Consider the following 14526-nt stretch of genomic DNA (forward strand, 5'->3'; position numbering starts at 1 on the left):
TCCTGTCAGCTCGAGTCAGTCTGACCATTCTTCTCTGACTTCTCTCATCAACAAGGTGTTTTTCACCCACAGAACTGCCACTCACTGGATTTTTTTTTTCACACCATTCTGTGTAAACTCTACAGACTGCTGTGTGTGAAAATCCCAGATGATCAGCAGTTTCTGAAATACTCAAACCAGCTCATCTGGCACCAACAACCATCCCATGGTTAAAGTCACTGAGATCACATTTTATCTCATTCTGATGTTGGATGTGAAGATTAACTCAAGCTTTTGACCTGTATCTGTGTTATTTTATGCATTTTGCTGTTGCCACTAGATAATTGCATGAATGAACAGGTGTTGATACGTTGATATACCTGAGCAACTGGTGATTTATTAATAGTTAAAACAGAAAGTGCGTTTCTAAAGGATGTTCATTGATTACACTAAAAATGCATGTTTACATAAGGATTCTTTTATTGATATGCTTTTTCGTCTATGCAACTATTTCAGGGGTTCTCTTATCCATCAAAACAGTGATAATACATAACAGTGTGCACAGGAGAGTAAAACACTTTATTTGCATAAAGCTTTGGAAAATTCCCCATAAGCAGAAAAAATTAACATGGTAAACTAGACATCAGGCAATATTAACTTCTTTAACTTCATACTGTATTCTAGTGCCCTGAAAATGAGTCTGCCTCATATACAAAGTTGATAAATACAAAATATTAGAGCAATATCTGGTAGCTACAAAAATGGTTATGTACAAACAACACAGGACAAAATGTAACAAAATGTGTAAAAATCACTTAATATTTAAAATGAGAACACAGTATAGTTAGGGAACAGGACCAAGCTATTCTTAAAAATAATAATTTTATCTGCAGATGAGGAGAAGCAAATAATTGTGTAAAATGACATTATGCAGCTGAACTAGGCTTACACTAATGATTGTGTAGTGTATTATGTATTAATTTAATTCTCATTTATTAATGGAATGACCACCAGGGGGCTACATAATAGCATAATAGCAGTACTAGCTTGTGTAGACTGGAGGTAGATGGACATGTCGGTGATGTATTTCAGTGGAGTACAGTCCTCTATTCCTATGTTAGATGAGTGGAAAATTGTGTTTCTACGGTAACACTGCTAATAAGGAATGTATGTGTTTGTATCTCCTTCATCAATCCATATGAACAGGGCAATGCCCACATAAAGGGTAAGATGAATGTTACAGAATGTCACAAAAACAGGTTATAACACAACAGAAAAAGACATTTTATTCTCAAATGCACCCAGTGCATTCAGCAGACCTTGACGAGCCACTCTCGTCCACACTTGGTGGTCACTCACACATGTGAGAAAAACACATTACAAATACCTCAGGTATAAAAACCATCTCAACAAATACAACAGAAAAATAAGAACAAAATAAATCTATACTTAAATTAATATTGTATACTATCAATATACAGTACTGGTACAAAGTACACACAATGCTGGTTTTAATATTAGTTTTCTTTTGTTTTGTTTTTTTAAATAATCTGTTCACAGAGTTGGCCAACCAGCAGCAAACTCAGAAGACTACTTGTATCCAAAGCATCCAAATGCCTCAGGAGACAGCTGAAAATGTACCATCAGTTGCATCCAAGGGATATCGAGAACTCGGCATGTTTTTTCCCAAAAGAAATTGTCTTTTTAAAGGTACGATAAGTGATAATTTTGACAAAGTGATGAAAAACCATTCTGAAATATCCAGGTCTCCATCATACACACAAAAACACTTCCAAAGTAGTGATTGTTGTTTCCCTTAAAAATCAGGGCTACTTCTCACTTCTTGAGGAGACAAAATGGGGACACAGCTGGCTTGCCAGCTGCTTAACATCAGTGACTTAGACTTGGACTTGTGTTCTTCAGTAGAACTACATCCTGTTTAGCAGCGAGGACCTGCAATAAGTACACAGAGATGAATCAGGACAATGTGGCTGTATGAGGGAACAATCATTTTCAAACCCTCTATCTGATGTTGATGTCAAGGGCACAGTGAGTGTTACTGGATATGGCTTGTTAGTGATGTTGTATATAACTGGACTCATCTGACCCATGACATTAAACCCAAAGGCATTTGTCTACCTGACATCAGCTGATGTGTCCCACTTCCTGTCTCTTATCGCTTCTTCCCTGTCCACTACAGAGTTAATTTCCTCCCACTAAAGCACTGACAGTTGTGCTCTTGCCTCCGCCCGGGCCTGAGCACATTCTGCTGATCCACACAGAATCCCATAACGTGACAGATCCTGTCGCAGTGGGGAAAACGCCTCTCTCTATCCATCACCCTCTCTCCATCACCCCTCCCTGTATGGTTTGGATGGCTGTTAGGAAACGTGACTGCATACACAGCCAAGTGGACTCTCCCTCGCCAGACTCTGGGGAGGGGTTGCGTTTAGTCATCTTTTGCTACCATTATCAGTGTTTCCATGCTGTGCCTTTCAATATGGTGCTGGACCACTGTTTTTCCACAACTTGGCGTATTAATGGAAATCATATTCTCACTGCTAATGCTAAATCTGCGAGTTTCATGAATGCTTTATTTATAATGTAAAGATATTTTTAGCAAATATTTTATTCATTCTGATCACACTACCCCATCGTGAATTATTTTCCTGTAACAGCTTACCACTAAGTGTTTTATTCCTTACTTAATTGTACATTTATAATGTAAATTGTTTCATGACAGCCGAATGATTAATGCACAGACATGATACCAACATGTAAAAGTCACAGCCAAAAGTCTGGCCTAAACACAAAGGCCCAAAAGCTATCATAAACAGTTGTTCCGCTGTGAAGATTTAATGCTCACACTCACACACCTAAGAGATTTCCATCTGTCCTTCTCCATGTTGTTCTCCGGTCCCTCGCTCTCATAGGACGCCAGATACAAAGCTGTCAACAGATAAGAGAGAGTACAATGTGTCACTTCATCAAAGGCCTTGTTTTTGACTCATTTCTGTCTATCTGTCTTAGGGAATACTTCACACTTGAGTTAATCAGAGTATGTGACAGCACACTGCTGTCTGATTATTCAACTCCTACTCTCAGATTTTACACGACGATAGGTATGAGGCAGCAGTGGGAGTTTCTGTGATGATGTAAATGATGTGTAGTCACTAAATAGATTACAGAGCAATGTGTATTTAGTCAGCAGATTGGGCATGCTCTCTGGGTGGGCGGGATGTTAATACTCTCTCTCCCCTGTCAATCGCAGCGACACCAGCCATTCGTGGGCGTCTGGTGAGCTCATGTGTGCGCAAGAGGGCAGACAGCGCTTTCTTCCAAGTGTGTTAAGCTGCAGAGTAAGGCAGCACGTGTTAACCTTCACCCTCTCCAGTTGGTAGGTATTGTATGATAGGAGACCTGGCTGGTAGGTGGGAATTGGGAGGTGACCAAACTGGGAGTGGGGGGGGGAGTTGTACTCTGTAATGAGCGCAACACAAAGCCACAAAAATAGCCTTAAGGAAGTTATTTGCATTAGTAGGCTAGAAGCCAAATAGTCATGTGCTACAGGTAAAAACTACAAGAAGGTGGTGTATTGCCTAGTCAGCTTGGGACGCTAAATCAGGGACAAGGTGGTCAGGGTCAACTACACATGTACATGTTTACAAACATTTTTAATGCAAAACTGTAACTGGTGAGGCATGATGTTAAGGTTCAAAATCCAAAACTGAATTATGTTCCAGCATGCACAGAAAAATTGTTAGATCCCCTCAGCAGCACTTGCCACTATCTTAAATGACTATGTGCTTTCAGCATGAAGGAAACTGCTTACCATCCTCGCTAAAGACAGGAGCAGTGAGGAGGTACTGCAAAATCTTGCGGTCCTTCTCAAACGGGCACTCCACTTTCTTCCAGGTCATGAACTCGTTCACCTGCTTGGCCAGCTCCCAGAATTTCTGCCCAACAAAGCAAGACACCGAATGTTAAAGCCCGGCCTCATGTCTCAGCAGAAGCCCACAGCACAAAAGCAAGAAAGCTTTACAGTGAAAACTGCAGACTTCCTCATTCTTCACAGCCTGCATACAGAGTGTGTGCATGCATCAGTGGCCGTTGCTATGCTTAGCCAACAGTTTCCTTGACAGTTATGCAACTATTAAAATGGACAATATCTGTTTCCACTTCCTTTAATAAAAAGAAACTTTAAAAAAAAAAAAAAAAAAACCATACCTCAAAGTTGACATGTCCATTTGGGAGCCGGTTAGCACATCCCTCGTTGAGGAAGATAATGTCCTTGATCAACAGGCTGAAGAATGGAATAACAATCTGAAAGGAGGGAAAATGCACAATCGTCACACAAATAGGTTAAAGGAAGTTATTTTAGTTACTAGGCAAGAACCCAAACAATCCAGGCAGCATTTGCATATGAACAAAACAAGCAACAGAGTTCAGTCCTTTGAACGTAAGGTCACGTTTGGTCTTAGAAGCTGAGATACAGGTGAAAACTACAAGATGGCTAACCTTGTAGTAGTTAACCTCTAAAGTCGCGTGTCAAAAAGTACACCTGTTTCTACCACTCTAGCGTGCAATTACAGTGACTCATAGAAGGAGGCAGACACCTTGTAATGAAACAAGAGCTCAGCTGTCACGCAACACCTGAGCTGAAATCCCTCACAGCAAAACGCACAATCAAGTTGTGTTTAAACCCATACATAAAGAAAACAACAAGAACAGCCACTGCTCTCACGCAAAAGAAATATTAAAGCAGAATTTTGGATTTAAATTAAAATATTGACAGGTCAGTAAGCCTTGATGCCTGAACCAGCTTAGAGTTGCTAAATGTGTCATACTGGTGAGGCTTCACATTAGGGAACAATATGGTTATTCACTTATAATAAAGGGTTTCATGTAAACATTTAGATCACTGACATCATCATCAGTGAAGATGAAAAAATACTACCAAAATGTTGGCTGTCATATGTGGAATTGAATTAGCTGTGATTAGGTTGTGAATGTCATATTTTAAATACACTTGTTATATCTTTGTAGTTTCAATTCACCACAGCTGTACCACAGACTGATAGGATTGTTTTGTTGCTGTGGAACTACTGTAAGTATGTAAGATGAGTCAAACTTAACATAAGCCAAAGCTAGGCTCAAAAAATATTAACACTAGACCCAAAGCTGATATTGGCCCACTGTATCTTCTAACAGAAAAATAAATAGAAGGACAAAGGCTTATCTGAAGTAACTGAACTACATTCAAAATTTTTAATAGGGCAAGTCATGTATCTATATTTACTTTGTGTGCTTAAATGCAAATAAAGAGAAACTATGAAGAATTAACAGACTTCTACACTGATTAGTTAAGTTGTTTATAGTCTGCAGCCTTTTTGTGTGAGACACCACATGATTTGCTTTTGTTCCGGTGAGTCCCCTGAGTGACAACCAAATGCAAAAGAGATCTGATTTGGAGCAAAACAAAGTTGCAGAGTCACCACTACTGTGAAGAGAAAACTCTGTCAACAACCACCCCCGCCTAATGAATAGGATAGGAGGGTTGAACATTCCAGGGTTTCTTGGGAACATTCTGTCTTATGACCGCAGAAAATACAGCTCCTTCCCACACCATTTTCACAAAAGGCCTTCCTCATCATCATCTCAGAGAATGAGGCAAAAATGTGACAAAAACTGTCAGTATTTGTGTCTAAATGATGGAATGCAGCATACGTCCACTAAACGCTGGATAACTGAGGGCAGTCTGGAGCAAGTCATCCCGTGTCAACATCATTTCTGGAACTGGCTGGCTGCCATGTTGTTCCAGAGAACAGAACATTTTGAGGAAAAAGCAGCATGTCCCTTGTGACGTCTCGCCCAGAAAATTCTGACCCATTTATGGCTCAGTCCATCCACCCTTTGCCCTTTGAGGACGATTCATTACATAACATGTTCTGGCCGGAGTTGAGAGCAGAGGCAGTTTGGTGAGAATGTTGGGAGCGCATGATAGCCGCAATAACAAAAAGCCCATAGAGGGCAGTGTTACAGATGATCCCAGTTCACAATGTTCCCAGTACGGTCCTCGTTTTACAGCTGGCTGAAATATTGTCAGCTACGATCTCGTGATACAATCTTTCTCTGCGTCATTAAACAGTGTACTTAATTTTTATTATTGCAAACATGATCCTGTTTACTGATTACAAGTGCTCAATATGTCAGACATGTCACAAGCAGTATGACAAAAACAAGACAGATAATTACGAATGTTCAACTGTTTGTGTGGAAAGGCCCAGTGGAACAAAAGCAAAATGACAGGCTTAAAAAAAAAAAAAAAAAAAAAAAACAAGAAAAACTTGTGCAGCGAGTATGTTGTTGACTAACAGCAGCCTTACCTTTTCTCTGCTGGTATGTGCAGTTATAGATCTTTGTGTGGCCCCACGTAGCGCTGTTCTGTAGTTGTAGAAGTTGCTGGACGGGTCCATCTGGTGCTGCAGAAAAATAGTGGACAGTAGGACATTAATAGTCTAACCACCGAAATAAGTGTTTTTTGTCACAAGTTGGTTAGGGGTGTTCTTGCATGGGAACACAGTAATCGGAGCCATCTTATATAAAGTTAAAATTGCCCCAAGATGTCTAAGTGGTTTAGACATGACCTGAGTGTGAAACAAAAATAATCCCAGTCCAACATTGCAGGATTTCTTCAAACGTCCACTTAAGGATGATGCCTGCAGCTTTAACACTCTAGGTTTTGACAGGGAAGACAAAGAGCCACCTAAACCCTTTAATCTTCAAACCCTCAGATCTCCGAGCGTGTAAGGAAAAAGAGAACATCGCTTTACTAGCTCCTGTCTGCTGGAGGGAAAAAACATCACAGAGTGATGGAGCACTGAGAGTATGTAGCGAGCAAACCCCCTGAAGACTCCTTTCCCAAACTGTATTTACACACTGAAATGCCAAAGCTCTGAAATCTGGAAAGAACCCTGTGACTGTGGTGGTTTAGAAAAGGGAATAGGTGTATGTTTACTTTATAAAAGTCAATTATCCAGCTCATTGACTTTAAGGTGAAGCAAAACCTGATAATCATTTGTAGATGTTAAATAAGCAGCATGTAGGAAGAATCAATTGTTCAACGTTTTCAAGCCCACTTAAAGGCTGAACTATGAAGCCACAGGATATTTAATTGGAATGAATGGGTGTCTGTATTGTCATGGGCTGAGCACTATGCATACATGAGTCACTTGGACAGCATCAATAACATGTTTGGAGGGCTGCTATAGAACATATGTAGTGATTCAACACTGTCATGCTGCTCTTGTTATTCCCACTCCTGCTCCTACACATTCATATTCCACACCTATAATGCTTCAAGACCACACACATTCACATCTTAATATGAGTAATAAATTAAAAAAAAAAAAAATTTAAATACCAACCTCCAAAATATCAAACTTGGCTGTTTTGACCTTGGCCCACGTCTTTTTTAGCCGTGATACCGGACTCATATTCATGCCAGCTGTAGAGGAGAGACATACACACACATCAGGTCAGCACAGAACAACACCCAAGTCCCATTTCCTGCCAGAGCTGCAATTTCGCAGCTTCTAATCCTCAGGAACAATAGCATTAGTGGGTGCATCACTTCCCCCTAAAAGTCTGGTTAGTATTTATTATTGAGACGAACTTTAATTGGTTGAGATCAGCAAGACTAGAGCAATGAGGTCATCGCTCTAGTAAGACTATCTGATCAATCTGTACTACACTGATCCATCTAGTGATGACCGAAGCAAGAGTCATTCAGTAGTCTTTATCTGATAGCTGAGTGACTATGGAGGCAGATGATCTTATGGTTTCATTCTGGACGATGGGCAGGCAGGAAGAAATAGCAAAGAAAATTTACAATGACTATTTAAGGTCTGTATCACATTATTTTTTATTCTCAGAAAATTGATTCTACTCATTCTACTTGGAAATATTTTTGTAAAGCAGCCATGCCGGGTTTTTTTTTTTAAACCTGTAAGTTGAGAAAGACATTGCCGTCACCCCAAACAAAAAAGCTGATACCATCTACAGACAAGTTTACAAAAGAATCCCATTTATACTGCTGACAGGTGTTGGGTACAGATCTCTCCCATCTCCCTCCTCTGTCTACTGTCTTTGAAAATGGTGAGAATAATGTTCCGGCCTCATGCCAGGACACGTGCTCATGGCTCATTCATCCAGCACAATGATCTGGCCTCCACACAGTAAACCTTTCTCATGACTATTTTGTTCTCTGCTGCTGACTCTAATGTGCGCTGTCTCTCTCTCCAGGGAAAAACACTTGTGTAAGTATTGGCCTGTTGGTTTGCCTCTAGGGAAAGTCCTAGAAAAGGACAGCTGGTTTCACTCCTCCTCCCATCTTTCCCTCTCTCATCTATAGAGATGGTCAGTGCTGACCATCTGCGTGCAGATCCCTGGCTCCAACCCAGCAGCTGCGTTTTCACCCCTGTATGCTGTAGTAAGGTTACACTAGTCTACTATAGATCTAGCGAGGGTGCATTTTATCACTGCTACCATAGAACTACTAAAAACAAGGCCCTTCATTATGCTGACTCATTAATGTGATTTTTCTTAAAACATTTCATGACATCAAGAAAAGCAATACTGTTCATGCAGAATGACAGTTATTTCACAATTATAAAATGATTACTTGTTTTTTCAAAAGTCTGGCATTCTTGCGTCTTTATCATGGGTGTTACAACAGAATGGAAATTGAACGATCCAGCTGAACAAACACTTAACCAGATCTGTAGTCAATACGAGCTTTTCTACAATAGCTGAAAAAAATACAAAAATTAAAGCACTCACAAATGATGGCCATGAGAGAGTTGAAGTTGCCAATATTGAAGCATTCCCGTGCCACATCGATGAAGAACTCAATGACGCGAGCTCGGTGCTTCTTCTTCCCATGCTGCACAAAGAAAAGCAATGTTTATAATGCAAGTTGTAAATGCAAGGACAAAATATCATCACAGAAAGCAAGGAGTATGTTTTGTTTACTAATAACAAGACACTCCAACAAAGGACAACCCTTCCCTGGGGTTAGGCAAAAAAAATTATACCTGTAAATTATATAGCTGCTCTGACGTTCTTGTACTTTGTAATTATCTCTCATTATGAAAGGCTTCATGGCCTAATTTGCATAGGTAACTGAAGGTCATAGAGTGAATCTGTCCTGATAAAATGAACTCACCATGCAGATCTCAGTGGCTACCAGGTAGCTCAGCCTGTTGAACCACTCCACATACGCCTCCAGGTTGCTGGCTTTCTTGCGATCAGCAAAACAACTCTGCAAAGAGATTTTTCACAGCCATAAATAAGCAGGTGTGATAAGACTCAGACATGCAGGCAGACATCAGTAATGTACTCAATAATATCCCAGATGTCACCCAAACTAAAAACACATGAAACTGAAGGAAACTCTCAATCAGCTCATGAGAAAATGCTAGCTGCTAAATGTTATTAACAGTGCAATATGTAAGAAATAAAACACGAGAGTGCTGTTCTAGGAAATTAATCAAAGAGATATGATGTGATCCATTACCACCTCAAAGCTGATTATTGTTCTATAACAGCAGGCCCTTTTATCATTTACTCTATAGCAGCTATAACCAGTCATTTACTCACCAGCCTCTATTTATTGTCCTTAAGTTAATAAAAACAATGAAGCTTGTCATGTTATTGAAAAATGGCAAAACACAACACCTCCTGACCAGTCAAAATTGAGAATTCCACAGTGCTGTGGTATAATACAGGTTATTTAAGAAGGACTGCATATAACCCCTGTTTGAACAGAGATTTTAAAAAAAAGAAACCTAATGGCTTGTAAGCCCAAACACAAGAGCACTCCATTAAACAGTCACTCACTGAGAATAACTCGACACCCTCTGTGGGCCATGACTCACACAGGCACACAGGCTAAACACTTGTGTTTTATTTTCTTGAGTGCGAGTTTCTAACTTTTTCTCCTGCTCATTCCATGCATTCCTCTGCATTGATCATGCTATTCCCCACACAAAAGGTGGCCCAGCCTGATGTCTCTTTTTGATGGACAGCCTCATGGAGGCATGGCCGAGACTCGAGCACTTGAAAGAGACTGCTAACACCATACAAGAAAAAGCGCGCCAATGCGTCATTCCACTGCCTGTTGCTTAGCAGCTGACTGAAAGTATTTTCTGACAACACGGCGGGTCTGAGCTGACCTTGTGATGGGAGTTTCATGAGAGACTAGGATATGGCCAGGAGAAAAAAACAGACAAAGTGAGTGGATGGCCAAGGTTCTCAGTTTACTGTGAGTAAAAAGTCACAGTATCACCTCGGGGTAACGCAAATATTAGCCGCATTGATTTGTTCGCGTTTGGTATTTGTTTTTGGGGACTCTGGAGAGAAGTCCAAACAAAAAAGTTCCCATTCATTTAATGCTTGAACAATAATGTTACCTTTTCATTGTCAAGAGGGTCTTTCTGAACAAAGGCCTGGACAAATTCTTCAGGTCCTATGTAACTCAGTCGCTCCTGGAAAAAAAAAGAAAAGATGAAGTTAACCTATGTAGGTAATGTAGGTATGACTGTAGGACCAGAAAGAGCGATATCACATGAATGCTCACCAGCTCAATATGTGTTAGCTGTTGAGCCAGAGTGAAAGTGTCACTACAGATGGTTAGGATGTCTCTCTGGATAGACTGAGGCTTGGTTTTCAAAATCGTTAGTCTGTCTGACACTGTGGAGTTGATCCTGGCCACGTTTTCCTCGTACTGACTGTGTGTAGTAAGTTTACGGATCAGGGCTTGTATCATCTGCTGCACCGCTTTCCGATAGACCTAGAGAGACCAAAGAAGGAAGGGCAAAATTAGCACTGAGCATGCACCAAGATTTACAACCATGCTACCTTTTAGTGTTGGCCATTACACAGCAATGATCAACCAGAAAATACCAACAGGATGTGGCCTGCAGAGATAAGAAAGATGACAGAAACATCAAATAATCCTCTTGCAAACATACGATGAAACAACATTATCAGTGAAAGCAGGCCGTGATGGTGGCACACAGTGTATGGGATCCTCAGGTGTAAAATGAAAAGAGTTTTTTTTCCTCCCCATTTGATTGGTCAAGCATTTAGTTTAATTGCCACTTGATCTGACTGGTCAGCCAGTTAAAAGAACTACAGTTCTGCTGAGTCGGAAGGTTACATAAAGACTTCCTGTAGTATTATGCAAGAGCAGTGCTGTCCACAGATATCCTCTTAGAAACCTTCTAATAAAACTGACAGGCTACCCATTTCCTCTCAGTACCATGTCCCCTAGGCCCTGTAATCTAATAACACAAGCTTGACACGGTTCAGGAGAAGCAGTTGCATAACTAGCATGGAGCAATGGTAACATATTACACTGACTGTAGCAAGGGAGGTAAACTGTCTATCTACACCATCTAGCCAGTCTAGATCACTGATGGGCTTGCTTATTCTGTAAATATGCTCCCTCTGAAAGCACTTAGTTACGCTTGATTTAAAGACTGTTCAGGATGTTTAATATAACTCAAAAGCGAATCTGAATTCATGAAAGTCATGACTTTGACTGTCTTGTCATGGACCAGAGGTGAAATACAGTTGCCTGCATTTCTGTGAAGCTGTGGAAAGACACATGGGAAATTGAAGGCAGTGCTTCAATCTAGTGATGAGCTGGTAATGACAGACCATTGGTTCTCTGTGGCCTCACAGCCAGAGGATATAATAAGCTGCTCTGGGCTAAAGAAACCTGAATTCCTAAAGTCCATGCATAACAAGATCCCCAGGATCATGCTAATTGGTTTGATCTGATACAGGGAGTAAATAATTCCAAAAGAATGTTTATTAAACTTTTTTTTCAAAGGAGAATTCCTTCTGCTCAGATGAGGCCAATTTGTAAGAAATTAAAAAGGTTGCTTTCTTCAGGAGCCACCATATGGGGAAAGCTTCCGGCATCACCACAAAAAAGAGCAAGGGGCAATTATTTTTAGAAACAATTCATGAAGATAACTGGTTGACATTTTGAAGCAGCAGGGAATTTCTCGCTTGTTGTGGAAAGAGCCACTTCTGCGCTGTCTCCTCGCTTGACGTTGGCATATGTGACAGCTGACCTCGTGGCGCGACCTGCTGTGCTCTGGCGTAAACATGGCCTGTGCAAAAGGTGAACTGAAGCCACTGGTCAGGCACAAATCACAGAGCTTGGTTACGCTGGGCTCTGCTTTCCGTATATAAATGACCACATCCATAATGACAGTCTCAGGACACAGAGACTCTAAAGACCGAACTGTGGTCTGGAGACAGATGTTACAATGTTTATTCTAGGCTCAATCAGCCAAACACCAAGTTCAGCAGCACAGTATCAGGCTCTTGCTTACTACTGACTGTCTCCAGACAAATAAGGAGGTATAGATGAAGGAAAAGCGTACAAGCTATAACTGGAAACTGCAGCAGGAATGCAACTGTGATGAACTCCTAGTTCATCACAAGTCCTAGTATGTTGGAAATGCTACTTACAATGCCAGACGCTACACCGTATTGAACAGACATAACATTGATCCGATTCACGAATGCATTCCTACCACCAACAGTCTGCACACTCAGTCAAATATACAGATCTAATAGGAAATCATAAGTGCAACACTTATTGTGATTATGCTGCAGCTGTGTCCTTCAGTATGTTTTTCACATTGATTTCTCAGAGGTGCGACTGACTTAAAAAAAAAAAAAAAAAAGACCACTTGAAAAAAATACATCAATGTATTAGAAAAGTCATGGGAGAGTGAAATGTTAATTCACTGAGCTCATGGGTTTGTGTTCCCTTTCTTCAATGGTCTGCCCTAACTAGCCTCCTGCTGTTAGCTATTATACTAATACCAAGAAGCAGCATGAGACTACTGCATAAGGCTTTGCTAAATCTATTTTTTCTTCAATATCTTGCTGCAAAATCAGGTTTTCCTGCTGTAGATGGGAACTGTTTTCTTAAGCACAGAATGAAAAAAGAACCAGTTGAAATGGGACAATTTCAACCTAATTCATGTGGCATAAATAAATCCATGAAACAGTAAATCCCATACAGAAATGGTGCTACTCACTGTAGTGTACTACATTTCAAGTGCACTTTATGTGGAGTTTACAACTAACAATATGCAGGTTTTTTTCAGTCGGAAAAAAATAAATGCTAAAGCAGTGACATTCAAGTCAGCTCTACTATTTAACTGCAGCGTGTGGAGGAGCACCAGAGGAGACAAAAACGGCCAAACAATAGAGCTTTCTTCTCTCTCTCTCTCTTCTTGTCAGACACGACAAACTGCTTTGGAACTGAAGAAATCTCTCCCCTCCCCCAAGAAGTGACTCTTGCTTCACCCCATGTGTTGGGACCTCCAGTGGTTTACCGCTTTTTAGGGCGTGCAGTGGGGTTTTGAGAAACAGACTGTCGGCTTTTGGTGCTATAAAGTTATATTCATAGTTGGAGCAGAAGTTTGTGATTGAGTTTGTTGTACTCATATCCTAAACCAAAGTGTATTTTTGATGGCACACTCACCTCATCTCCAGTGCTCAACCGATGTGTTAACTCTTTTAGACTCCTCATCATCCTCTCATCCCGGAAATCGTAAGGAAACGTCTCTGTCCACTCTGTTAACAACTGCAAGATCTTGGGAGCAAGTTTTCTGATTCTCATCTAATAAAAATCAGAGAACCCAAAAGATGTCATTATCCAATTAACAAATTCTGGTATTCATGTAATCTAGTGTGTGATTACGGGTATGATATTGTGATCAGTATATCATTACCTTGTCTGCTGAAGGATCACTGAGCTTCTGATGGTCTGTGCACAAGTGGCAGACTTTAGACATGAGCTCATGTGGATGAATGAAAAGACGGGAACTGAGCAAGAATGTGAAGATGTACGTCCTCTGTGGGTTAAAATGAGGTAGAATTAATTAAACTCTATGCAAATAATCACACAGTTAATGCAGAGAATAATGATTAGGCTTGACTACAGACTGTATATGCTATGTTATGTTTGTAGGAGAGATAAACCAGTCCTCACATCAGGATAGTAAGCCACAGTGGGAACCAAGTGCTGAATGAGGGCCTCCAGAGACCCTGACACCAGGTTGTTGTCATGGTAATATAAGCCGCTGTAGTCCTCCTCTTTTGTCTGATAGAGGTTGTTGTTATAGCCACTGGACCCAAACATCGCTGGAAATGGTGGCGTTTGAGGCATTTTGTCCTGTTGAAGGCCAGACAGGATATAATTAGTCCACATTCTAAGGACTCTTGAAAGCCGCATTTGTGGTGCTTTTGGGTGTTTTTAAACGGCAGTCCACACTGCTAGACAAGATCTTGTTTACCATTGCTTGAAACACAAGGTCCCTGAAATCATTATGGGAAGTTGAGTGGAAAATTACTCTTCTTTGGAGGGGCACTCATGGGGATACATCCTATATGATTAATCTAGATCTGCAAACACCTTGCCTGTTTCACTTAATATCCACTCTGATGCACTCT

General features: G+C 40.6%; 1 protein-coding gene across 2 annotated transcripts in view; it reads right to left on the reverse strand.

Moving 5' to 3' along the window:
- Nucleotides 1-437: 437 nt before the first annotated feature.
- The window catches only part of rasgef1ba (RasGEF domain family, member 1Ba), a 60979-nt gene continuing 46890 nt past the window's right edge, over nt 438-14526 (reverse strand). For both annotated transcript variants that reach the window (XM_034299119.2, XM_034299120.2), the window contains 13 exons: nt 14066-14248; nt 13806-13928; nt 13556-13693; nt 10619-10831; nt 10452-10526; nt 9206-9301; nt 8821-8923; nt 7407-7486; nt 6366-6461; nt 4207-4302; nt 3812-3935; nt 2856-2928; nt 438-1932 (listed from right to left, as the gene is read on the reverse strand). In XM_034299119.2, the coding sequence (XP_034155010.1) occupies nt 1908-1932; nt 2856-2928; nt 3812-3935; nt 4207-4302; nt 6366-6461; nt 7407-7486; nt 8821-8923; nt 9206-9301; nt 10452-10526; nt 10619-10831; nt 13556-13693; nt 13806-13928; nt 14066-14248 (1425 nt within the window). In that variant the 3' untranslated portion in view covers nt 438-1907. The remainder of the gene's footprint in view (nt 1933-2855; nt 2929-3811; nt 3936-4206; nt 4303-6365; nt 6462-7406; nt 7487-8820; nt 8924-9205; nt 9302-10451; nt 10527-10618; nt 10832-13555; nt 13694-13805; nt 13929-14065; nt 14249-14526) is intronic.

Source organism: Pangasianodon hypophthalmus, chromosome 24, assembly GCF_027358585.1.
Source record: "Pangasianodon hypophthalmus isolate fPanHyp1 chromosome 24, fPanHyp1.pri, whole genome shotgun sequence".
In the NCBI taxonomy this organism is placed as follows: Eukaryota; Metazoa; Chordata; class Actinopteri; order Siluriformes; family Pangasiidae; genus Pangasianodon; species Pangasianodon hypophthalmus.